Genomic DNA, 27,217 nt, shown 5'->3' on the forward strand with positions numbered 1-27,217 from the left:
TTCTCAAGCTGCTGAACTAATCTTTCTGTTTGGATTAGTTCGGTGTCATTGGAGAGAGGTCTGGTCGTATTGTGGGACGGTAACAGCTCAGGACAGACCCCGGGCAGAGGGAAGGGGGAGGGGGGTTGGTGGCGTCCACCTCCTGAGATGTTATTAGTGAAGGTTGTGGATATTTCGCTGAGCTCCTGTACGTTTGAATATCCATCATCAGATGAACTAATCTGTAAATCAGATAATCTGCCAGCGCGGTGAGTCACACCCTCGTCATTTCATCAGCGTCCAACTGGACAGACTGGATCTCAGACTGAAGTTGGTTTGAAGTTGTACCTCGATCTCTGTCCAAAGTTTCCACCAAGACTTAAAAAGTCTGAAATATGATAATCCCAATTTAAGGCCTTAAAAACTCTTAAATACGAGTATAGTTTGCATTGTAGGTCTTAAACTACTTTTAGTCAAGTGTTAAATCCTCACATACATTAATTACCTCTTCCTCTGCAGTATGACCCCCCCTCCCCCCGGCTTCTATTACGGCCCCCGCCCCCCCCCGGGGACGTCCTGAGGTGAATTACAATCAATATTCAATATTTTGAAAGTAATTCTCTGATTTTCCGTACTACTTGTATACGTATAAGTCTTAAATTTAACTCATAAAGGTCTTAAAAAGTCTTAAATTGCACTTGTTCAAACGCACTCCCCCACCCCGCACTCCCCCACCCCGCACTCCCCCTCTCTGTACATTCTTTTTACAATAAAAGTGTTTTTAGTGTCGCTGAGATTTACCCTTATTATTATTATTCATTGATTGAACACAAGGTGGCGACAGATCTCTGCGGATGCCGTTGTGTTGGGCAGACTTGGTTCCAGTGGTTGTGCAGTATCACACTCGCTCGCCAACTCATTAGGAACAGCACTGAGTCCATTCTGATGTGACAGTCCTGCAGTAAATCCTCCTTCATGATCGTTCTACTGTTCAGTTGAGGATGGAACAGGCACCTCCTTGGTCCTGGTCCTGGTCCTGGTCCTGGTCTAGGTGGGTGCTACATGTCTAACTAACATCCACATGAATGAATGTCAGGTCCAAAAGTTTCCCAGCAGAAACACTGAATTATCACCAGATGGTTTAAATTTTATTTATACCTCCTGTCAGTGGTCATAATGTTGTGGCTGACCGGTGCACAGCTACCAGTTGTGACCACTTTGTTAATTTATAACCGCATTAAATCCACAAACAGCATCCAAACAGGTGTTGATCAAAAACACAGCTCCACCTCAGCTCTTCCTCAGCTCTTCCTCAGCTCCACCTCAGATTCCTCCTCAGCTCCTCCTCAGCTCCTCCTCAGCTCCTCCTCAGCTCCACCTCAGCTCCTCCTCAGCTCCTCCTCAGCTCCTCCTCAGCTCCACCTCAGCTCCTCCTCCAGCGTCTTCGGGAAAATGAGGCTCTTACAAAGGTCGGGTTTCTCTAGAAAGACAGAAACTCAGACAATATGAACTCCCACTCTCTCTGGTTTCACCATAACTTTGCTTCATCATCAATAAATATTAATATAAATGTAGATGTAGATGTAGATGTCGAGGGGTATTTAACAGCAGCACAATAACAACGAGGAGACGAGAGGACGTTGTTTCTATCTATAACCAGATTTATTTCAGCTCCGTTGTTGAGGAGCCCAGAAATAGGCTGAATTCTGTCCACCACCACGCCACTTGAATCCACTTCACGTCGCTGTCGCCCCTTTGAATGGACCCACTCTGGACCCACTCTGGAGCCGGCTCTCTGCGAGCTGCTGTGTGGGAGTGGGCGGCTCACAGACAGGAACCTGAATGTCAGAGCGCTGATGAATCACAGACGTGGATCTGAGGCCGGCGCTGAGTGGGCTGAGCTCCGAGAGGAGAATAGACGTCTGTAGGTGTGTGAGTGTGGGCTGCCCACCCGGCTACGCCTCTGCTTCCTGCCACGGTAAACGAGGTCACGGTGACGTCCTCCAGGACACATTCAAGTGTCTTCATGCCTCACTATGATATGGATTTATGTGGAGCTGGGCCATGATGTCAGCTACCAAAATAACACGTCTCACTGATGAATATTTTAAAAAAATATCTATTTAAAACATGAGCTTGTCGTGATTTAACGTCCAAACTCATTTCATGTTTTGGGTGCAGGGACACAAAGTCCCAGTATTCAGTCCTGGTTCTTGTGACCTGTCGGGTCGTCGCTGTGGGACGGTTTATAACCAGGGGACACGTGCAGCTTTTGTAATTCTTCCGGGACAAATCCCAAGTCTCAGGTCCGGATCTTTCAGTTCCCCAAAAGCTGATTAAATACTTTGAGCTCGGCATAGTTTTGGTTTATTCATTGTCAAGTGGGAATTAGTGTCACAGCAACTAAAATATGAGTCATTGTGACTCGAGTCTGACTTGTGAACAGTTTTTAAAAGCTTGTTAAAAATGATCAGGTTTATGTTTCTTGGGGCTGCTTGTCCTCTGGAGGGTCAGGGTGAGGGGACTGAACCCAGAACCTTCCGGCAGTGAGGCGTTATTCTCATTATTAGTTTTAAACCCATCACTGCTAAGCCTCATCAACCATCAGGATCTTAATTGGCTGGTGTTTCTCTGAGATGTGTTGGCGTTCAATAGAGGAAACAGAGTGTGAGGACCCGGCTGGTCACAGGAGGATCGATGGGCTCCTTGATAGTCTCCAAACATGCCTGATTGATTTTCACTAACTGCCTCCAGCTACGGCCTCCTGGCTTTAATCAGAGGTGACGATCAAAACAAAACAAGTGTGTTCTGGAGGAGAGCGCCGTGCTCCCACTTTATTATCCGCTCCGCCAGATATATCTGAGTTATCTCGCTGCAGGAAAAGAAAAGAGAAGAGAAGAAGAGCCGGGCCTGGTCTCCTGTTGTCCTCTCTCATCCACGTCGTGATGCACTGAGATGAGTGGGATTCCCTCGGCCCACCACGCCGGCCTCTGAAGTCCAAGGAAACGTGGCTCCGTCCCACTCGTCCCAGCCAGAGCCCACTCAGCCAGAAACCACACAAACACAGAGCAGAGACGTGGAGCGTAAGAGTTTAAGCCCCGCTCACAAAAACAAACTGGATCCTCGTCCTCCTCACGCAGCTGATCACACAGCAGCTTTAAAATGGTCTCAATACATGTAGGTACCAGCTAAGTTTAATTTATTATGTTTTTCACATTTATACCTTGATAAGTATATGTTTTTATATTCCTACTGTGGTACCTGTAGTACTTTTATTTTACTACTGGATACAAAAATACATTTCGACTTAAAAACCTAAAATAAAATGTGGGAGGAGTTTTTTTTTTTTTTTTTTTAATAAATGAACATCCTGAATATGTTTTTGTTTTTTTTGTCGGAGTGGAGATACCCAGTCAGGTGAACGCTTCTCAATGGTTTCTGCGTGGCTTCTTTAAATGGTAGGCTGCGTTTACGGACTACCCTGTAAAGCGCGGAGAATCCAGCTTCGCACTTTCACAGGCTCATTTGTGAAGAACAAACCAGCTGAGTCAGAGAGACTGAACCCACGGATCAGGACTCGTTTAAAGACTGAACTGTTTGTTCGAAGCTGGATTACCTGTTGGGTAAAGGGATAAAACGGTGTTAACTTTAGGAAAAACTTCTAATATGGCCTCTGAGGCAGAATATAAATGCATTATTATCGGGAGCTGAGGTTGTTTTTTGAGGGTTGAGTTGTAGCTACTGATGTAAAAGTGACAAATTTCACATTTAAGATCTTTATTAATGAAATATTTTCCTTATTTGTTTGTAATCTATCTACCTTTACTAACTGTCCATGCTGCATATACCCATATATGTGTTAGTTTTACACCTTTTATTTACTGTTAATTTAAAATAATACAGTAGTAGCAGTTTATTTCTCATTACTGAGTTCATTTAGTTAAAAATCCAAGATGCAGCAGGGTCCATGTATCATTGCTGGACTTTTTCAGTTCATCACAGTTTTACACATTTTGTCTGTTTTCAGGCTTAAAATCAACACAGAAAGATTCTTCTAAATATTATATATACAATAAAGTAAATTGACACTGAAAGTTATTGATAAATATATTGTAGTAACACACGTGACATGTGATGAATCCACACCTGACTCACACACTGCTTTATGTTAAATTACTAATAAAAAGGAATAAGAAGAACCTGGAGCAGGTCATGTGATCTGGATTTAACCGGCTTGTTTCTAATGAGTAACTCAAGTTATTTCTAGGACACAGATACAAGCTGTTATTTTCCACATAAAATTCGATATATTGCCAAAAAAAAAGACACATCCGTCCATGATTATCTCAATTTAACAAAAACAACACAATCAAAACTGTGTGTGAATGATTGTTTAGCTGATTAGAAGGTGGTTGTTAGTGAATTCATTGACATCTCAGTGATATCTAGTTATTTTTTATTAATAAATTATCGTTTCCACTATAAATAACTATGGATTTTGTAAAGACACGATAATAATGAATTTACTTTTAATAAAAATGTATAAGATATATCCCATGGCCTTCAAATGTCCCTCTGTTTGTACAGACCGAGTGTCAACGAGGTGGCGTACACTCTGGTGTAGCTGAGGTCTCCAGTTCTTCCATTTCCCACCGCCAGTGAACGCAGCACCGCCCATCTCCGCCTCTGCGCTCCAACCGGGAGGCACCGACGGACTGAGTGGCTGCGTGGGGAGCCGGTGTGGGCGCAGCGGAGGACTTTCCTATAAAAGCAGGGATCCCACGGACAGACGTGTTCGTCTCTCTCAGTCCGCGGCAGACACGATCCACGCTCCACGAGCCACGAGCCACGCTGCCTCCCCTTTTCTCTCATCACCTCAGCCTCATCCAGAAACAAAAAGAGGAAAATCTTTAAGTCTATGGTTCTGACTGACGCACCGACAAGGATGTCCCGGACCGACGAGGTGCACCGCATCACGGAGAATGTCTACAAGGTAAGAAGCGGCTGCGGCGTCCGCGCGGCGAGTGTGTCTCCACGGACACCTGCTGCACGGGTGGACACACACACGCGTGGAGCAGAGAGCAGGGGACAACTTGGACTCGGATGACCCGACTGCTCTGTCCCTTTAGTCTTTACTCGTCTTTCCGCTCTGGACGCAGAACTGGTCTCGTTTAACGATGAGGGGGAAACTAAAGCGGGTTCATTCGGTGCGTAAAGGTTGAATTAGTCTGAAAAATGATTAAAAAGGGGCTAAATAAGGAGTCAGGGGTTTGATATTTTCAAAATCTACAAATCTAAAATCCTCTAATTCTTTCATTGGAGAGTGGAACTTCTCCATACAGGTGATTTGTTCTTTTTATGAGCAGTAACGCTGAGTGAACCCATCATTCAAGTTTCAGTCTGAACGTCTGGACCAGTTTGTTCCGGGGTTCAGCTCAGTTCAAAACCTTTTCTGAGCTGAAGTTTTCAGCACTAGAGGTTAAACCCTTCATTTATGGAGCATCTTAAGAGTCCTGAGCAGAGAGGACTGTGTGAGCTTCTCTGACTCTGAGATGTGAGAATAATCATCTGAATCAGTGACTGAGCTGAACCGTCCGGCACAAAGAGTCAAAAAGAGACGGACGCTGAGCCGGGGAGGAGTTGGTCTCAGCTCAGGGGCAGATCTCCAGAGACCAGGGCTTTTCCTTTAAGCTTCCTGGGCTTCAGAGCTGGAGGAGGAGGTGGAGGCGTTTGATGGGGGTCGAGTCAGTGGGAGTTCACGGTTCCTTGTGTGGCCGAGGACAGAGCAGGGTGCATGGATGAGTGTTTGCCGTTCTTAGCGTCTCGAGTGCCACAATTTTTACATGAGCAAGGAAAATGTTCAAAAAGGTGAGGTGACAGACGGCGCCGCTCAGGGGTCAAGTTTGAAGATGGCCTCATGCAGAAGAGCAGTGCTGGGCTGTCTTCCTGTCAGCAGCAGGACGCATCATTAAGGAGCCAGCGGGAGCCCGTCCTGCCGGCGGGAAACCTGCTGGGGGCCGAGTGCAGGAGCTCGTCGGTGGGTCCTCGAGCCCCGTGCTGGGGTGAGCTGGTCTGAGCTGGTCCAGAGAGGACGCGGAGCTTTGTGTCGGTTTTTACCGCTTCATTAAAAGACTCAACATATGTTTCTCCACCGAGGAGAGAATTAAATCCTGCAGCAACATAAATTACGCCCTGAGCTCCTGTTTGACCTTCATTAACTGTTCATCATAGATCATAAGTTCTGGTTCCTCTTCACCGAGGCAGAACCCTAATTCTGACCTTTAACCCCTCAAATAAACCTTTAAAAAGCTGCTTGTTATTCCAGGTTGCGTGGTGACCCCTCCCTGGAGGAACAGTGGCTTTTGTTTTTAATTGTGTTTTCAGTTTAGTTTGTCGGAGTATCGGCTGCCAGAATAACCTCAGCGCTCGGCTGCTGAGACGAGGGAAGCTGAATGTAATTTCTGGATGACTCACACGGCTGCATGTGTGTGTGTGTGTGGGCAGTAGTGTCTCACGACTGTGTGTGTGTGTTTCGCCTCGTTGCAGCACACATGCAGCACTGTAGCGCCGCTCTTCATCTTATCAGAGAATGCAAATTCCAGCGTGAATCTTCCGGCTGGTGTCGTCGTCCTCCTGGACTCACTGTGGAGGTTCAGACGCCGTGTGGAGACGCGTTCGGTAGCGTGGGTAAACTGCGTTCCCTCAGGTTGTCGTGGTTGCTGAACAAACAGCATCTGTGTGTGTTTGTTAGGGGAGTGTATTCAGCCGAGCTTTGTCATCTCTGCAGAACCGCCGGCTCAGTTTGTTGAATGAATGAAGCCGGAGAGATCACAGGGATGGATGGTGGACGCATCCTCCGTCACGTGGCTTCAGGTGTGGCTGCACTGACATCAACATGTCACAGCGTTCATTAGGTGCACTGATCATAAACTAAATGAACTAAATCCTCCTCGATGACTGATCTAATGCTGAGTTGATGTAGAACCAGAGTCAGGAAGGTGGTGATTGACCTGGAGGATCATGAATGCGTTTTATTTGTGGGTGCCTTTCAGAGCCCTTAAGGTCACCTTAAATAAAACATCGTGAGAATAGAAGCAGATTTAAGTACGTAGAAATGAGATGAGAGGGAAAGCGGGTTAGAAGAAGTAGGCAGTTTTAAAAAGATGTGTTTTGAGTCTGGATTTGAAATCTGTCAGAGTACGGGAGGGTTCGTACGATGGAAGACGGTGAGACGGATATGATGGAGCTTGGTTGTGAAGTTGCAGGATAAATAATCTACAAATTACGTCAAATCCACCCTTGGTATCAAGCATCAAAGTTGAGGAAAGATGTCAAACGTTTCCATGAATCCTGCTTCTCTAGAGTTGGCTTGACGCCACGGACACATTAATAGACTTGAGATGAATTAACAGTGGAAACAAATGACACCTGTGTCCCTGGATGCGCTGTAAGATAAATATTTTCTTGTGGGTTTGTGGCTTAATAACGTTCTTCGAGTGGCGTTTGTTTTCCTACTAAACATCCTTTGGCGATGCAGATTAATTATGTATGAATGCCTTCTTGAATAAACGAGGTTGTAATGTAGGAACCCCCGAGTTTCCCGGTAATAATTCAGCTGATGAAAGCAGCCCTCATTTCTCTGGTTATTGACGGAGGCTCTCAGTTCAGTTCAGGTGTCTCCAACAGCATCAATCTCTTCTAAAGAGGCTGCGTTGGTATTCAAATTGCCCGACTATCTCCGAGGAGCCTCCTCCAGCGAATGGAGTCATAATTCCTCCCGTAAATATTGTCATATTATCAAGTCCAACCTCTGCAAGACACGAGGCGGCGGTGGAAGCGCTCATGCAGAGCCAAAACTATTTGTTCTTTCTCCAGGGAGGGTTTGTGGTCCAATGTGTGTGGGGGGGCCGTGAGTAATGCTAGCGAACACTTTATCCCCACAGTCACACGAGTACAATCTGTTCAGGGTTTTTTTTTTTTTTTTTTTCTCGTAGAACGGCCTTTTTATTTTGTAGTGGAAAGAAATGATTGTGAACAGTTGTAGTTTTCCAGCTCTCTTCTGTACGGTTTCGTTAGACTCTCACTGGACCTGCGGTGTGTGTGCGTTATCTGTGACGCCGTCTTATCGGTTGTGTTCTCCAGCTCAGGCGCGAGCAGACAGATGTTGCTGGAGGATGAGCGCTGCAGGTGGGAGGCAGGGCATCTGGTGGGGGAATGACGAAGTGGAAGGAGGGAGGGGTGGAAAGAGGCTCCACTGTCAGGCAGGTGGAATCACTCTGGTCTGTTTGAGGTCGCATCAAATAATAAAACCCGAATTCTGACGCTTTGCTCGGCCAAGATTCCTCTTCCCTCATTGGTCGCGCTGCTTTTTCCTCCCGTCCTGAGTTCTTCCGCTGGCTTTCGTGCTCGTGTCCCTGCTGAAAGCCGAGCCCCCTCGAGCTCCAGGGGTCTTTCTAGCTTCGTGCCTGGCTGCTGATCTTTGAGCTGCAGCATCTGCGAGCGTCACGGTGACGCTGTGTGACAGTGGTGTGGGTTGCGTGCTTTGCGTTATGTAAGAAAGGGAGCAGTGCAGGTAGCGCAGGGCGCAGGGGTCCAGCCATGCAGATGTGCTCCTTAACCATTCCTGTTACGTGAATTCCTGATGATCAGCAACTTTACAGCTCCGCTCATCCGTGGCGCCGCATGGAGTCTGTGATTATGGTTCTTGGATGGTTGGTAGCTTTTAGCCACGAGATGCAAATGCGCTACGTCTGACTGAGATGGCGATGAAGCAGAACGTTACACAGCTGAGGAACCACAAGCTACGAAGGATTTTCTTCAAATTTATCGAAGCTTGAGCACAAACTGATGTCGGCCGTAGCCCACATCAACCCAAACTCTAGCGCTACCTAACTCTATCTCATGGTGCATTCACTGACATCAAGGACAACAACCACACCCTACAAACACAGCAAACTAATAGAACTGAACATAAAGACATGAGGTCATCGGTGCCGTGAGATGCAGATATGTTTAGTCTTTAGTATAAATCAGAAATCCAGTGTGTTATAAGGATAAAATACTGCAGCTAAAGCTCTAATAACTTTATCAAATAGCTGATGTGCACGTGATGTTCTCTCTGTTACCGCAGGATGTTTGTGGAAGTTAACTGACTGATGTCCAGAGGATTTGGACCGTTCCTCTGCTAGCGTTAGCCTTAGCATGTCTTCTTAGCAGTAGTTCTTTAGTTGTTTCAGGACTGACAGGCGTCATCTTTAGTGAAGAATTTCCACACACTTGATGAACCAACAACCTGCTGGATTCCTCACGTGTCTTCTAGGAGGCGTCAGAGTTGTTATTGTCACATGATCACTGACTAGTTGACGTGATGCTTAAAGCGTCATGGTGCAACAGTGAAGTCCACAAACTGACTAGTCCACTTTTTTATTTTATGCATTTGACAAAGGGAACAAACATTCTCACCTGCAGATGCTTCATTAATCAGAATAGTTTTCCGTTCTATAATATCACATTTTCTTGTACTGAATTAGTCCTTCATGTACCTGTTCATTTAGGGATTTCCTACATTTCCCAGAAAGCCTTTCACCAGCCTTCAGGCAGTGTCCTTGCGTTGAGTGACCATGTGGATGGATACTGATGAGATTATATTGACTATGTTAGCGTCTCTGTGTCATCTAAATTAGATGAGGTGAGGGAATATTCCTCTGTTTGTTTTTGTGCATATGTTTGACTGGAAACGAATGGAATTTAATCCCAGGTCAAGAAGAAAGATGTTTCTGTTTGTATTTGTGCTTCCAAGGAAACGAGGTATAGAGTTAAATCAGACAGTTTGAAGCTTATTCTGTGTCTTGCTACTTAACGTTCAGGGTTCTGAGCATACTTTACTTTACTTTACATATTAGTTGGACGTTTGCCTGTAAACCTTATGACACAGGTTCAACCAGCACACGGATGAATTCATGGAGCTATCCTTCATTATTCGGGTCCCTCCGACCGCTCTCTCTCTACACACAACACAACCGCTGGCATCGGCTGCACGTGTGCAAGACGTCAGCATCCTCTAACACATCAGTAAGTTATCTAACTTGAGCTGGAGGAAGGCTGAGGGGAGGGGAGGGGAGGGGAGGGGGGGGCAGGGTTTGGCAGAGGATGAAAGGAAAGTTACTGGGACGGATCTCCAAAGACAGACGAGAACGAATGAAAGCAAAGCGAGGAGACAAAGGCGTGCATCCACTGCTCCTCTCTGAATGTAATTAGACTGAAACGAAGGGGGAAAAGGCCTGAGAGGGGAAGGGAAGCAGGAAGTTCATGTGTGCGTTTAATTGGAGCTGCTGTACCTCCAGAGTGACATTTAAAACAGGAATCTGCACTGGGGAAGAGGGGGGAGAGGGGGAGAAGAAGGGATGAAGCTGCGCTCCGGGGATTAAAAGCAGGAACAGGCTGTTATCTCCCATGCACCAAACCTCCTGTAAGCTAAACAGCACCTCCTGGCACGGCAGCAGATACCTCCTCTGAGGGGACGACGCCAATGCTTGTGTTGGGCATATGTGTTTGCGAGAACACATGTTGCGTCACGTGTGAAAAGGAAGATGCATCACTGCGAGGGCGATGACGATAGCATCGCCTCGGTTCACGCGGCGGTTGTGGAGACTCCCTCCTCTCCTCTTTCCTCTCCTGTGGTATGAGCTGAACGTGAGGTGAATAAAGATGGGTTACCCCGTCAAGAGGAGGGTGGGAGATTCCAGCACTTCCAAATAAGGCACCCGGAAGTCCCCCCCCTCCCCTCCCCTCCATCATCCACCTCCTCCATCCACCTCCTCCTCCTTCTCCATCTACCTCTGAAGTCTGTGGAATAGGGGGCGCTGACTCTCCCTCCGCTCGCCTGCACACAGATAAGAGCTCATCTGAAAGGGAAATTAGTTGAGTACACACACACACACACACACACACACACACACACACACACACACACACACACACACACACCGGTGAGTGTTCGTCTCCTGAGGGCGTTGAAGCGTTGCAGCCTCAGCATGGTGATTGTCACACTGACTGAGCGGCAGCAGCAGCAGATGAAGTGAAGTCCAGGAGAAAAATAATAATAATAATAATGGTAATAAAAATGATGAGGATGATGGACACAATAACACCCCAACACAAAGCTGCTAATGCAGTGGAGATCCGGAAATTGTCTCTCTCACATTAGCAGTAATGCGTCTGCACCGCCTCTAATGCACAGGGGATTCACAAGGTGTACAGCCGTAACATTATGACCGCTGACGGGAGAAGTAACATTTAAACCTTTGGACCTGGTATTCATTCACTCACCTAGACCAGACCCCCCATCCTCCATCCACAGAAGCCCCTCCCCTCAAAGACCCATGTCCGTTCCCTGATGAGTCTCCACAATTAAGACCTACTCAATATCAGGCAGGTGGTCATAATGTTATGCCTGACCGGTGTGCACCATTACCAGGACAGATGTGAAATCTAATAACTGGAGCTGGTTTTTGTCGTCTGCTCGTGAGAAGAGTCCGTCAGCAGCTTTTTATTCTAATCAGTTCATTCTGTCTCGGTGAGAGTTAAACCACCTCTGAGGTTATCAGCAAAACTCTGAGATAAAGTTTCGCCCTAAACCGGAGGAATGTTTAACTAATGCTGGAGTTAGATAACACTCGGAGTAGAAGCTGACTTCTAGTGTGTTTCTTCGTGGCAATAATAATGGCAGTGTACGACTTATCCCAGGATTAACTAACAACTCTTTTGACTATGCTTCTTTCTTGGCTTTAGAATCGAACGTTTTATTGGTTATTTTACAATGAAATTAGAACCAGCACATCTGGATTAAAGGAAATCAGTGCATTGAGACATAAAACCAATAAATAAAACACATAAAACACTATGACGAGTACTTTTAGATTTAAACTAGTTTTAGATACGTCATTCTGTCCTTTTTTAATTTATAATAATAATTATTAATAATAATATCAGCGTTTGACTGAAACATCGTGCGGTGACGACAAACTGCTTCTGTGTTAGTGTGTGAGTGATGAGTTGTTGCACCAGCTGGTGTCAGGATGGAGGACGTTGTGCGTTTTCATGCCATCACACACAAACTTGATGACGAGAGGTCACCTTGACCCCGCCCCCCTCCATCCACCCCCACGCCGACACGGCATGAGCCCTCCCTGTTTCCATGGTGACCAGCGCATGACCTTACCCCGTGTGAGTGTGTCAGTGTGTAATCAGGTTATTCTTTAGTGCCTCGAGCAGAGGTCGCACACACACCTAAACGGCAGCAGCAGAACAAAGCGTGAACTTTGCGTTATCAGACCCGGAGCTTGTTGACTTTGTGGCGATGGCGGACGACGCTTTCAGAGGGGAAAAACAACCTCCGTCTCGGTCACGTGACGGGAATTCGAGACAGATGGAGCAGCATCCAGGCTTCGGTTCATCAAGCTGGCATCAGTGCGTCATTAATAGCCTGATATTTACTCCCAGATTAACGACGTTAAAGCCGTTTCAGTATCTGTCCAGACTTTCAGAGTCTTATGAGGCTTGTGTAGGTTTGAACTAGAGGAGAAAAGCTTTGGAAAATAAAATATATGCTTTTGAGAAACAGATTAAACACAGTCTGAAGACAAAAAGCCAGTAGAGCTCCCCCTGGTGGCTGGCTGCATTATAGGTCATTAGCTCCACCCCCTCCATGTTAGTGGGTGGGACTTGGGCCGAAATAAAGCAAGTCAAATATTTTTTTTCTGTCATTTAATATAATGTTGCTGGATGTTCAAGAGTCATTTTTTTTTTTTTTTGTAGAAGTTTCGTTTTAGTTTGTTATTCGTTGCTATAGAACAAGATGTGACATAATGGCGACGACCTGTTGCCATGCCAACCACTCTGTAAAACCAGGGGAACAGTAAAGTATCTTTAAAAATACATTCAATGTATAATCCAACATTTTCGTGTAGCTGGTGAAGGAAGAGCAGAGCGTAGGATTAATTAAATGAAAACACCAGTGAGTCTGGAGGAAGTGTGGGCGGGGCATCAATATCGTGGCTCCGCCCTCAGACCGTACTGATCAGACTTTGGCTACAAACTCACAGAGTGATGTCACCAGTATCCACGGGAAAATGGCATCAGTTTGACCAATGAGAGGAATTGGACACGTGGCGTCCATATTTATATACGGTCTATGGAGGAGACGTGTTTAGTCCATATTTTATCTAATCGGTCTATTGGGAGAGACGTGTTTGCTACAATCACAGGTATGTACAGTACCAGTCATATTTGATGAGAATGACGTGGTCCATATTTATATACGGTCTATGGAGACGTGTTTAGTCCATATTTATATACGGTCTATGGAGGAGACATGTTTAGTTCATATTTATATACAGTCTATGGAGGAGACGTGTTTAGTCCATATTTATATACGGTCTATGGAGGAGACGTGTTTAGTCCATATTTATATACAGTCTACGGTTAAAAGGTTTTCTAACTTTCCGTCTTCCTTCCAACTGGAACCTGTCGAACAGTGAAATGTTGAAAACAAATACAGCCCAAAAATTTACATACTGAGATGGGATCAAGTTGTGGACACGTGGCAGATAAGAAGAGCTCATTTACAAATGCAAAGACGACGCCCAAGCTGGACGTGGTCGGCATCCAGACTGGACTCCAGATACGGATCACATGTTAACGCCAGGTGTGAACGGAGTGGAAGCGTGAGCGTGTTATCTGCCCGTGCAGCATCCACTGCTCTGGCTTCCTGTTGGCTGTGCACACCCTCCAGTGGGCTGAGATAAAACAATCATTCAGCTCTGCTGCTTCCCAAATGTTACTGGACTGAAAGGATCAGTGGGAAATAATAACAGTGATTTTGCAGCTTGGACAAAAAAAAAAATGTCTTTATTGTTTTCTAGTGACTGTTTTTGGCCCAATGTTTGTCACAAAGTCATAATTACGTAGTTTGACTGCTACTCCACCATAATCTACCCAGAGTTTGTTCTGTAGTTAATTCCCAAAGCTCATCTTTGTTTAAATTCAGCTTACTGCAGTTTTAAGTTAGTGAGAAATGACACATGTGCTGTCAAAAACACTGGCATATAAAGGGTTAAAGGTCAAGAAATAATCAAACATTTGCTATTTATGATCAGGGCAGAAGTGGATTAAAAGATTTATGTAAAAAAAAAAAAGAGTAGAAAGTATTAACGTGCTATTTTTAGGACGTTTTTAATGGTAACAACGTAACAATTTTAAAATCAGGGAATGAGAGTTAATGTGAGAAATTAGGCCTGACGTGAATCCGTCATGTATTTGACTGATTGTTTATTAATGTGCACTGTCCTCATCAAATAAACCCAGCATCAGTGCCCATCCCAACCCCGACCAGAGACCTGAACCAGTACATGATACCTTATAAAAAGTAGATTTAAACTAGTAGTAGACGCCTCATTCGGTCTTTATTTAGTGACCACTGTATAAATACTGATCATTAATCCATTCTGTGAGCACAGTTTCCTCCTCTTTGTCGTTATTTTTACTTTCTTTCTCTCTTTCCTGTCCCCGTCCCTCCCTCCTCGGTGGTTCTGCCAGGTCTCCTCTCGCCGTTTAATCTGTTTGGCAGCGAGAGGCGCAGCAGGTCCTAATGGCGCCACATGGCCGGCTTGGCTTTACAGTAATTTACGCCCCGACGTGATATAAACCCGCTGCTGCTTGTGCAGGTTCTGACTCAGCCACACTGATACGTGAAGCCGGAGCCAGCCGGGTCACGGCGTTCACGACGCTGTACGGGCGTTGGTAACGGATACGATGGAGGTTTTATTTTCAACATTCCTTTTCTCTCTTCCTCCGTCTCTCATACTTCTGTCTAGTCTTTATTTCCTTTCCTTGATATAAACCAGGACATCCCTCTAGATCTGCAGAGATTTTAAAGTTTACCACTTTCAATGAGCTGTTGTTACTAATTCAGATCTTGTAAAGAATTCCTTCTCTGATGCATCTTAACCTTTATTCTTCGGTGCATTTGAATCCACCTGAACTACTTCTTTTTTTTTTTTTATCAGATAAGTGTCAGTTTCATCGGGTTCATCCCCCGGTTTGTTCTATTATTAATAGCTTGTATAACCTCTGGCTCCGGTCGCCATCGCCCGCCCGTCGTGGGACGTGGTGACCATGAGCTGCCATGTTGCTCTGATGGATCTATTAACCTTGGAGCTGAAGGGGGAGCCGCTACCTTTTCAATCTCCCCCCTCCTCATACGAGCCATCTGCTCCGGACACATCAGCTCTCAGGCTGAAATACGGCCGGATGGTTTCCACGTCTCACGGCTCGGACGGATCTGAAACGAGAGAGCGCGACTAACTCACCGCAGGATCTTTTCTCTCAGGATAAAGAGCTGCTCTCAGGCCGTGAATGTGGGAGTTATTTGACATGTTGGAAAGCTGGTTTAGATGTAGCGCGATAGAGGCCGAGGAGGATTGCATTTCATCGTCTCTCAGTAGCTGCACAAACTAAAAGTTCAGGTTCCAAAAAGACTCGTAAAAGAATCTCTCCAAAGCGAGTGTCGAGTTCTTTGAGATGTTTGGCTACTCGTCTGAGCAGCTTCAGTTCTTCTAAAAGAATCCGAGGCTGATGCTTTTAACCAGGAGGTCGACTGGTTCTGCATCAACTTCACCAACTTTGATCAGAGTCATTTTTCAGTCCTTTTCAGAGAGATGTTGGTGCAGAGCTGGTTTTACATGGAGCCAAATGTTCTGATTATAAATGGCTCAGAAGCTCAAACCGAATGAAACTTCATTCTAATACATTCATGGTGTCGTTGTTGTACCGTCACTCTTAAAGACGTGAGTTAAATGAACATTGACCACAAAGACAGAACTAGATTCATTTTAATTGAGTTTAATATCAAAAACTTTCATAGAGAGAATAAATATGTTGATATAAGTAAACAGGGCTGTGATGTTTTACAGTGTAGCCTCATCAACCCGTCCCGCCGCAGCATCAAACTCGATCTTATTCCAGAGTTGTTCTCGTACACAAACACTTTGTCGCGCTCCACCGACCCTCGACCGTCCGCGCAGGAGCTCGTTTCCTTCCCACCTCTAGATAAATATTTCAGACGCTGGACGGACCGAACACATGTCGGAGGATTATTCACGTGTCTCATAACGTCCCACGTGACCTGAACGCCTCGTGGGCTGAGACTGGGATCGTCTGATGAAACATTTTGCATAATCTGAACCTTTAAATTGTTTTAATAATGAAACAGTTTCCCTCTTAAATTAAAGGGCACTCATTGAAATGAATGAATGAATGAATAAATGAAAATGTATTTTTAAAAAGGAGATCAAACACACAGGATTCTTGTTTTGTTATCAGAGTCAGAATTAGTTGATTAACTCCAAAGGGAAATTAGTTTTTGTAACAGCAGCTTCTAGTCAAAGTGAACCAGTGATAGAGCCAAGCAGGAAATAAGAATAAGTAGGAATTAGACTGAGAATACACACATCAATATAAAAATATATAAAAATACGTACAACTATAAGTTCTGGATGTATAAACCAAATTATGGTAGAAAATAAGTAACTGGGAATATGAAACGTTCTAATAATATAATAAAATTCAACCTCCTAATTTCTATACTTGTCTAATGTGCAACTTTTAAACTGCTTCTTAAACAGAGCGAAACCCTAAATTGGTATTTATCGTAGAACATCAGAAAACTTTTTTATTTTTCTGAAATATTTCAAAGTTTTTAAGTTTCATGTATTAAATCCAGATGAATGAATGTCTCATGTCTGGTTCCTGGTCTCATGTCTGGTTCCTGGTCCTTAAACTAATGTAAACATGTATTTAGAGCAGAAGAACATCATCAACATCATAACATCAGACAACATTAGGACACTTGTTCTTCTTCATGGTTCCTAATAAACCCGTCAGAGGGGGACCTTGTAGACCACATTAGATCTTCTTGATCTTCTCTGATTGGCTCAATGAAAAACCACGTGACAACAAACCTCACTGAGAGGAACCAGGACATGGTTCCTGGTCTCTATAGAGGGTTAATGCATTCAGTCTGTTCCCGACCTGGAGCCAGAACATTAGAGATCAGAGTGTTCATGTTTGACCAGGACAGATGATGGTGTTGGTGTTTGTTACCGTGCTGATGTACTGGCTACGATCCTCGTGTTGTTATCCAGCTGTGGCGTTTATGATTAAGTGTCTGATTAGAGACTTGGAAGAAAGCTCAGCTGATTGAGTATGGATCAACCAGATTAATGATTCAATTAAACCAACTCTTGAGTTTCGTCCTCGTGCGGTTTGATATTCGCTCTGATGGTGATTGACGGGTGACCGGAGGAGTCTGTGGACTCGGCTGTAACGTGGTTTACGGCCGTGAAGGGCAGAGTTATAAAACTCTTCTCCTGACTGAGCGGAGTTTGGAATAAAGGTCGAGGACTTGGCTCTGAGCTCGTGTTCAGTGAACTTTCCTCCTCTGTTACTGGAGACATGGATATTAGAGGCTGCATAAGTTAGAGATAAGTTAATCTCCTGCTGAGAAAGTCCAGTTCCCAAATACACCGATCAGACATAACATTATGACCACCTTCCTAATATCGCGTAGATCACGTCCAAAACAGCTGTGACAGCTTATGACAGCTCCTCTAAAGTGAAGCCGAAGCTAGTAGAGCTCCCCCTGGTGGCTGGAGGCTGCAGTATAGGTCACAAGCTCCACCCCTTCCATGTTTGTGGGCGGGGCTTGGGGGAACTGACTAAAATATACATCAAATGCATTTTTTTTCAAGGATGGTTTCTGTCGTTTTAGGTAGTTAATACAGTATGGAGACTGTTTTTGTGGCTAGTCATTGCTATTGGGTGGAGGGTGGGGGGGTCTGGTCTGGTCTGGTCTGGTCTGGTCTGGTCCAGGTGGGGGCTACATGTCTAAGTAAATCCACATACCAGGTCCAAAAGTTTCCCAGCAGAAACACTGAATTGTCACCAGATCACCGGGTTTAAATGTGATTCACTTCTCCTGTCAGTGGTCGTAATGTTGTGGCTGATCTGTTCACATGAAAATATGCGGTTCACACGGGTTTTTCTTTGCTGTTTCTCGTGTGCCCTTCCTCTTTAGTCAACAGCTGCTGACATGTGAAACTCCAGAGGTATTTTAACTAGAGCCGCGGCACCATGACAGAAGAATGTGGCGCATGAAGCTGGACCAGTCTGACGGCGGTTACATAACTGCCTCCATCACTCAGCCGCTCACAGGCAACGAACAAACCTCCAACGCATGCATTCACACAATCACTCAGAGTCCTTCCCAGGTCTTCCTCGCGTACATCCGTTTATTTTTTATTGTCCCTTTCTATCGTCTCCACGGACTCGCTGACACCTCCCGTAAAATACACCCGTTAAAAAGCACTTTTAGTTTTTTCCATTTGCTAATCATGACATTTCTTTGTGGCAGTTGAGGCAAAAATTGGAAAAAATCCTCCCTAGAGTCCACAGCAGGGTGCTTTTAATCACAAGTTTGACCAGTTTTTCGTCCAGAAAACGAGCTCAGATGATTGTTTTCAGTCCGTGTTCGGTCGCTGCTGCTCTTCTTCACTTCTCCAAACCTTATTCTCGCACCTTGAAGTTGTCTTCAGTTACCGGGCACTCGGCCTGGTTTCCTTGCCCCCCCTGCGCCGTCCTGTCCCAGTTCCATCACTTTTTCTGAAGTCATGGTCACGTTTGTACAACAAGGTGACTGTTGTGCGTCAGCCGAGGTCACAGCCATGAAAATATGCGCCCTGCTCTCCCTCTGCCTTACACTCTTTAATCCAGCCTCTATTTCCCCTTGTGTTTACCTGGTTCATCCATAGACTGTATGTAAATATGGACGATGCATCCCCACTTCCTCTCATTGGCCAAACTGATGCCTTTTTTTTTTTTTTTTTTTTTGACAATTTTGCAACTTTGGAGCCAGAGTCTGATAATGATTGGTGCTGTGATATCGATGCCCCGCCCACACTTCCTCCAGACTCACTAAACTTATTCCTGTTACTACAACATCAAATAACGAATTAAAACTAAGCTTATCAGCCATTATAAGCCATTTATCAAAATTACATTAACAACCTGAAATGACAGAAACCAAACCTAAAATTATTTGACTTTAATATTTTAGTTTGGCCCAAGCCCCGCCCACTGTCATGGAGGGGGTGGAGCTTATGACCTATACTGCAGCCTCCAGCCACCAGGGGTTAGGGCCACTTTTCTTAGAAACAAGAAGGGGGACAAAAGTTTGTGAACCACTGCCCTAATACTTATCCCAGACTATGTCACTAAATGATTTTCCCTTCATGTGTTGCATGTTCTTGATCCTGACAACATTTATTTAAAAGAAATACGACCGTACAGGGATGAAACCCTTTAATAGGCTTACTAACCATGCCTTTCCCTCATGAGGAGGGCTAATGAGCGGAGATGACTTCCTTCACTCGAGCAGAGTTGGATGTGTCAGCTGCTCACCAGTGCTGTGGGAGGTGCTGTTTTTAAACGAGGTTGATTGATCCTCGAGGCTGCTGCTCGTTAGATATTTCTTGTTAAATCTCTCATCTTTTCTTCTGTTGTGGAGCCTCCTCTGACTCATCCCTTCGCTCGCTTCCTTCGCCGCCTCCCGGCGCTGCTTCTCCGACAGTCCTGCGAGTGAGGAGAGAAAGTCGCCTCGGAGTGGAAAGTTGTGTTGTTTTAAATTGTTGCTCTTGGACCAGAGATGCAGCAGGAGTGAAAAGGGCAGCTTGGACTGAGGGGGAGTTCTGACACACTTTGTGCTTCGTAACGAGGGCTCGGGCCTCTGCTCGTTGTTTGTTCCCATTGTGGACACACTTCCTGTGAGCTCACTGCTACTTTGCCATCTGTCGTAAAACTAAATGTCTTTATAGGACTTCGTATCTGTTGAGGAGTTGTGTTGCCTGAACCAGCCCGTCACTGCATCAACTGCATCTTCTTCATTAATTCATCTCTCTGCCAGAACCAAAGATTAAAAAACATTTAATTTGTCTTTGCCCTCTTTGCTGATCTCGATCGAGGATCAATTGCCCAGTTTTCTAATCTGATAATGTGTCTCAGATGCAGCAAAGCTTTTTTTTTTTTTTTTGCTTTTTTTAAAATTTCTTCGTACATTTTGGCCATAGACTGTGTGAAGATGGACGGTGGAACAGCTCCTCTAAAGTGAAGCCAGTACGAGTAGAGCTCCCCCTGGTGTCTGGAGGCTGCGGTATAGGTCATAAGCTCCGCCCCCTCCATGTTAGTGGGCGGACTTGGGACAAACTAAAGCACTAAAAAAAATACATGTGAAATATTTTTTTATTAAGGATGGATTGTGTGATTTCACATAGTTTGGATTTAATTTGTTATTTGACGCCATAGAAACAGGATGTGATGTAATGGCGACCATAGAGTTGCCATGCCAACATTTCGAAGTGGGGGCGGGGCATCGGTATCGTGGCTTTGGCTCCAAACTTACAAGATGGCGGCGCCCGTGTCCCCGGGAAAATACCGTCAGTTTGGCCAATGAGAGGAAGGGGAGACACATTTTATATCCATGTTTATATACGACCTGTGACTGTGACGGCCGCCTACTGCTCCTAGCTCCTCGTATGTGTCCAGAACAAGATGATGTATAATATAGTTTTAAATAGTGACCAACGCTTTTATTTTTTTATACATTTCATTAATTCAGATCACAGACTTCAGGGTTTGTTTGTTTCCTTGGTTGCGTCTATTAATGCAGATTTATGTTTAGATGGATCTGTCTCTGAGATATTCTATTTATAATCCAGGTGAGTTAAAAAAAAAAAAAAAAGCAATTAGCAGGAACAGTTTGCCAGAGTCCAGTGAGTGTTTGTGAGACCTGGGGAAACAGTGACGGGTCCAAGTCTGCTGCTGAGCTCAACGAGTCAGCAGCCAAAACCTGGTTTTATTTTAATAGATACAGCAGGGGAGGCGCCGTATCACCCCCCAACTCCTCCTCCCACACCCTCATCCCAACTCACCACCACACAGCCTCACCTATTTCATCCTCCAGTCGACATCGTTAGGACACGTCTGGTCCTTGCTGCTCTCCTCGTCCTCGTCCTCGTCCGCGTCCTCTTCCTCTGCTCATGTGTACCACTGTGTGCGTCCATGTCCCAGTAATGAGTGGCGCTCCGTCCCCGTCGCTCATGTCAGTGATGCTATCGATCTCTTTCCTGCTTCTTTTCTAACTAAACGTGCTGTGTGTGTTTTTTCTTCTTCCCCTCGTCCTCCTCCAGTCCATCATGGAGCAGTTCAACCCCTGCTTACGGAACTTCATAGCCATGGGGAAGAGCTACGAGAAGGCGCTCACCAGTGAGTACAGCAACCATTTTTCGTTCACTTGTCTCGTCTCCGTCCTCCGTTCACGCTCCCTGTCCCGATCCAGCCGTCCAGGCAGAGGGCCAGAGCTGACCCGATGCTTGGCGCTGCTTTCTCTTAGCCTCCTGATTTCTGTCGAGTAGGGAAGGAAAAGGCGTGTTGACGACACAGACGTTCACTCATTTCTGGGGGTGTTACGTCGGCGCTCATCAGTTACAGAAGCTAGTTTGTTGCTCTGTTGAGAAACTCGCTGCAGCCTCGTCCTTCTGCAGAGACGGCGGCGGAACAAGTGTCCGAAAATAGTTTAAATAGTTAATGAAGCCCTGTGAAGATGTTTGCTCCTCTGTGATGGTGTCCACACGTCTTCCTCCCTGCCCCCCCCCCGGCTCATTGATCTTAAATGTCTTTGTGTCATTGCTTTTTGTAGCTTGCACAGGTGCGTTTGCATGGTCACGTTTGTGTGTAAGTGTGTGTGTGTGTGAGACGGAGTTAGACTGAAACTGAGACGTACATGCAGCAGCAGTGAGTCAAGGTTGAGGACAAAGCACTGGAGATGTCTTGGGGGGGTGGGGGTGGGGGGGCTAAGTGGAGCATAAGCCAGTGGTAAGTAGAACAGGAGGAGTCGCAATAATAATAACACTCCCTCCCTCCCACCCACCACCCCCCCGGGGGCCGAGGAAACGAGAACAGGACGAGCCGGTATCCAGGACAAGAACGTACAGAGCAGGAAGATGGAGAAATGAGCCCAAACACAAATGGACTTTGAGAGGAAAATGTGTTGCGTGAACTTTAAATTAAAGTGACCGTGGTTGGTATTTGATCCACATCTCTTAGATAAGACGCCTCCGAGCATGTTGAGCTCATTTATTAGGAAGAAAATGTTAAAACCTGTTAAAAAATGGAGTGTTAAGAAGTGCAGTGTCTATTTGAGTGGCCGGTGGAACTGATGATGATGATGATGAGATTGTGAGGAGGGAGGAGGAGGAGGAGGTTATCAGGAGCCGGGTTATATTTCCAGTGATGCTGCAGCAGATGGTGCTTGGTGCGCTGCACCCGGGGTTGAGCCGACTCTCCGTCGTACGCTGGGAGGCGAGACGCAGGGAAGACTCAGCGGCGCACAAGACCAATAAAAGAGGCCTCACTCCAGTCTGATAGATAAGGCTAAAAATAGCCCTGCGACTCCCTGAGTGGGGATTACACTCCATCAATGCCAGGCAGCGGCACGCAGGCAGAGTTCAGAGTATGAGCGGTGCAGAGTGAGGCCCGGCGTCCAGCGAGGAGTATCATGTCGTCAGTGGAAAGATGCCAGGGCAGCCTCTGGTTTTAAGGAGATGTGGAGGGTGGGATGGGGGGGCATCGGCTTCACATCCCTGTGAGAAGCAGCGTGAAGCAGGAAGGAAGCTGGAAGACGACTGTTGGGTTTGAGTCTAGAGGCGTTTGGGTTTGATCACAGGGCGGTTAAATCCTTTACTGCAGCTCGGTGCAGACGTCTGGTTAAATACTGAGAGAAGAGAAGAGCAGCGTGAGATAAGACGAAACCGCACCTGACAAATGATTACTTCAGTCGTCTCTTTTTGTACCCAGGTCTAAAAAAATGATTAAAAAAAAGACTGTTTCTAATATTTATTGTTAACTAAACTGTTTCGACATGTTGTAGCAGGCAGCTGTGTGCGCTGACGCTAACGTACTCGCTAACTTTTACCTGATTATCAGCTGTAAGATGGTGGAGGACTGACTGGTCAGACTGATGTTTGATGAGGTGTTTCATCATGTTACAGAATATATTACACAGCTCAAATAACACTTGAATCTATTCACATGATTAAAAAGAAAAGAATCGAATGAAGTTCTCAGTTGGTGTCGGTATCGTTTTAAGGCTACTGGTACTGGTATCGGTACTGGTATCGGTACTGGTGTATTAGTGTTTGAACTGTTTCTCCAACCAGATGATTATTTTATCGTTAATGCTAAACATTTTCTCGAGGACCTGATGACGTCTGAAGGGTCTCAGTCATGGTACAAAGACAAAAACCTGCTTCTACAAGTCCATTTTTTGAATGTTCAGATGTGTTTTGAGCTCCATATTCTCACAGGGATGTATTTGATTGAGACTGTGGGCGGCTTGTTTGTGGTTTGCATATCACCAGTCTCAGCTGATTAAGACTTCTTTCTTGTTTCTGTTTCATTTCCTCTGACACTCTCCGCTCTCTGTCGGCTTTATATCGCTGGTCTAATCTATTCGCAGGCCTCCTCCTCCTGCTCCTGCTCCTCTGTCGTCTTCTTCTTCTCTCTCTTTTTTTTTGCTGCCTCCGTCACTCTCCGGCTGACAGACAAAGTCCTGGCTCACCTGGCGCCGCCGCTCGCCTCCTTCGCTGAGATTTCTCCAGACATCGATTAAATTAGCCTTTGCTCGCCCACAGCCGTCGTAGCTTCACCTCCATCCGCTCGCTCTCCGCTACATCCCACCCGGGCTTAACTCAAGCCCGGCTTCAGAAAAAGCAGGAAAGGGGTCTTGGCTTGTGTCTTTTTTTCTAGCTTACCAACGACGGCCGCTCCGTGTCTGTGTCAAGACTTAGCGGCTTTTATTCCAGTTCATGGTTTTTATAATAGAGTATGTTTACAGACGCCGTCTTCCCTCTCAGAACAATAACTTATATAGTGGTTTTTCAATCACTCAGTCTCTGCGGACTCCACCAGAACAACTAGAACTTAAACCCAGAATAGATTTCTATTGTTTTCCCTGTGGAGACGTTGTCATCTCCCCCTCCTCCTCATTGTGGGATGGTGCATGGCAGCGTTACAGAACAAACACGCATCAACCTGAAGGCCTTGTGGTAAACTCGGCCCTCATCCATACGTATCTCCTGACTGGACACGTGTCCTCTGTCATTATGGCTGTCGGTCCCATGCTCCGCTGACCCCTGACCTCCTCTAATTTACCGTCGCTGCTGCTCCAGTCCATTTTTAAAATCTGAGTCATTGTCATGTCTCAGCCATTGTCTCTGGCTTGTGTGGCAGCGCAACCGCAGAGAGAAACGCCTCATGTTCAGTGTTTGAGTTGCACAGTGAGTTCACGTCATGACATGTTGTCAAGTATTAGAGTTGGTAAGATGCGAGGTGCCATTAAGGGCTTTAAAGATTTAGCTCATGCATATAACACTTTGCAATGCTTCAGGTAGCACACATCAAACTCTGGGATCTAGAGTTCAGATTGGATTAGGGTTAGGACTAAATCTGCATCCTGTCATATCACAGCTCCAGTGTCAATGTTAAGCTTCTAACTTTCTCCAGATATGGAGAGGTCTGGCTCAGAAACGAGAGGTTATCTGGTAGATCTGAGGTAGGGAAGCTTACATCGTGATTGTCGAGTGGCGTTCATGTTCAGAGAGACCACACCACTGCTCTGTCTGCTTTAAATTACACGCCTCCATCTGTTTTTGTTCTGACTGCCAGCTCCAGTCAGGATAATTCTTGCCTCAAGCTTTGTTGGAGAGAATTCGCAAGCTCACACAGAGCAAATTATCTGGACTGTGAAGTTACTCAGTGGTTTAACACAGATGCATCATCAGGAAGCGAAAGTTTCCTTCTGTAATTTGGATAAATTGGTTCTTTAAAAAACATTTTACTCCCAGTAGTTTGTGCCAAAGCTTGAGTCCTTGAGGTTAGTCCCAGCAGCTTCCTCTCTGTTCGCTGTAGTTGTCTCCATAGAGCTTTTTCTTCTCCTGCCTGGTCTCCATTTCCGCCTTTCGCTCTTTATTTCCCATGCCCAAGCCTTGCCTCTCTGGGGGAGGGGAGGGTTCCAGGGGATGGTGCAGAGCTGAAGAAGACATCATTTCAACTCGGCACCCTTGATCTGATGCCCAATGCTTCCATGTTTCCAGGTGTCACATATGCTGCAAAGGGCTACTTCGACGCTCTGGTGCGGATGGGCGAGATGGCCAGCGAAAGTCAAGGCTCTAAGGATCTTGGTGAGTCCTTGTAGCGGCTGTAGCGCCCCTTGCTGGGGTGGAGGGGGGTTGAACAAGCAGATGGTGGATGGGATGGCCCGTGGTGTGGAGCAGAAGCAGCTGATGACCAACCTGAAACGGGACATGCACACAGACGCAGCCACCGTCCAGTCATTCCTCTCAAAGATGGTCTGAATCCTCACAACTTCATCTCAACCCCAGTTCACAAACTGATTTCCCGTTTGGTTAATCCCTCGTCTCCCTGACATTCAACAAAGATAATTGTTTTTAATAATAAATTCACAAATTCGTCTAGTATTTGATATTCAAATATTTGACACACACACACACACACTGAGGTGGATTTACTCTCTATTCATAGTAAACCCTCATTATATTTACTGTGGTAATTACATTCTCTCCGTTTGAATGCGGCTTCCAGAAACGTGTTCGCTCAGGTCTAAATATCGGCGTGTTGTCTGGTTTCGGTTGGGTCGGCTCTGGTTCTGCTCACTGTAGACGTACCTTAACTAAGGCAGAGGCGATGACACAGGAAGGAACATGTGTATGAACGCTTTAAACCGAAGGACGGTGGAGAATCGTCGGCATTAGTCCGGGATCGTTGCATCTCCTTCGTTCCTTGCCCGTACGCGACTCAAGGTAGCAGGAGTGGAGGGAGGGATGGAGAGATTGTGAGAGGAAGGTAAAACAGGGATGTCTGAGGCGAGGAGGAGGAGGGGGATATAAAAGCTGCATTCATTATTCATGGAGAGACCTTTTTCTTCTGGAGGGTCATCATCATTGTCTCTTTTTTTATTATTTTACCCCCGTTGTCTGTTTGATGAATGCTTCATTGAGCTTGTGTGTCCACTGTAATTTGGAAAAGTAAAAACCTCATTAGTTTAACATTTATTCAGCTTCACGGTTTGTTAAGTGATCCTGTCCAATCACGTCCAGATCTCTTAGACCTGAGAGGTTAAACGTGTGATTATGTCATTAGTTAACTTCCTGTGTTTAAAAACAACTGACAGGTTTCAAAAACCCTTCATGAGCACATTCCTGGACGAGATGTTCCATCATGCATCCATGCATCCATCAGCCATCCCATGTTTTCTGTGCTTCTCCAGTCTTTTGTCTGCACGCGTGCTGGAGTCGCTTGTTTTGTGTTCCTTTTTTTGGATTTTTCCGGCAGCCGAACCATGACTCAGCAGCCCTTTATCTGGGTAAAACCTCCCTCCGCCTCCAGAGAACTAGGCTGAGCAGAATGAATAGATATCAGCTGTGGTCTGTGCCGCTGCTTATTACTTTGTGGACGCTTTAGCATATTCCATCACTTGTGTTGATCCTCGCGGCCTCAATCAGCGACCTGACAACGAGACGGTAAATAGTAATTCTGCGAGGAGCCACAACTTGTTGATGGGAAGTCGGGCTCTTTTCAGAGATTCGGCTCTAATAGCTCAGCTCCCAAACGGCTCCTCACCTAGTTTCACTCTGAGACGTCTGTTTCAGCCTAATTTAGCCATTATGAATGGTTTGTGTGTCGGTAAGCGATTATTCATTGTTACCAAAATAAAAAATACTCTTACAGTTGTTTATCATTTAAATCAAAGCTTTAAATGAACGACAGAACCACAGCACAGCAAGCCAAAGTCTTAACATGATCACACTTTAGATGAAACTCTTTAGTGCAGGTTGGCCTTTGTTCATTTCTTCACCTTTTTCCGGCGCCTTTGCATTTAAATCCGTCAGGAATCGTCTGTTCTCGTTCGGTGCAAAGAGTCGTATCTGAAAGTCGGCTCGTTCACAAACGAGACATCACTAATCAGAACTCACGTTTTGGTTCGGTTTATATTGTTCGTCACGTACGTAGAAGCTCTCTCAGGAAAAGATAGATGACATTTGTCCTGTTG

At 45.6% G+C, this 27,217-nt stretch overlaps 2 protein-coding genes across 8 annotated transcripts in view; one reads left to right on the forward strand and one right to left on the reverse strand.

Moving 5' to 3' along the window:
• LOC125022655 (zinc finger protein 37-like) overlaps nt 1-27,217 on the reverse strand; it is a 144,383-nt gene that overhangs the window by 12,372 nt on the left and 104,794 nt on the right. The gene's annotated exons all lie outside the window — the stretch shown is intronic.
• baiap2b (BAR/IMD domain containing adaptor protein 2b) overlaps nt 1,429-27,217 on the forward strand; it is a 65,713-nt gene continuing 39,924 nt past the window's right edge. For 2 of the 7 annotated variants that reach the window (XM_047609501.1, XM_047609505.1), the window contains exons 1-4: nt 1,430-3,156; nt 4,567-4,972; nt 21,279-21,354; nt 25,242-25,328. In XM_047609501.1, the coding sequence (XP_047465457.1) occupies nt 4,898-4,972; nt 21,279-21,354; nt 25,242-25,328 (238 nt within the window). In that variant the 5' untranslated portion in view covers nt 1,430-3,156; nt 4,567-4,897. Of the gene's footprint in view, nt 3,157-4,473; nt 4,973-21,278; nt 21,355-25,241; nt 25,329-27,217 lie in introns of those variants that run through there. The other 5 variants (XM_047609502.1, XM_047609503.1, XM_047609499.1 and 2 more) reach the window with 4 other exon arrangements.

The sequence above is a fragment of the Mugil cephalus genome, chromosome 16 (genome assembly GCF_022458985.1).
Source record: "Mugil cephalus isolate CIBA_MC_2020 chromosome 16, CIBA_Mcephalus_1.1, whole genome shotgun sequence".
In the NCBI taxonomy this organism is placed as follows: Eukaryota; Metazoa; Chordata; class Actinopteri; order Mugiliformes; family Mugilidae; genus Mugil; species Mugil cephalus.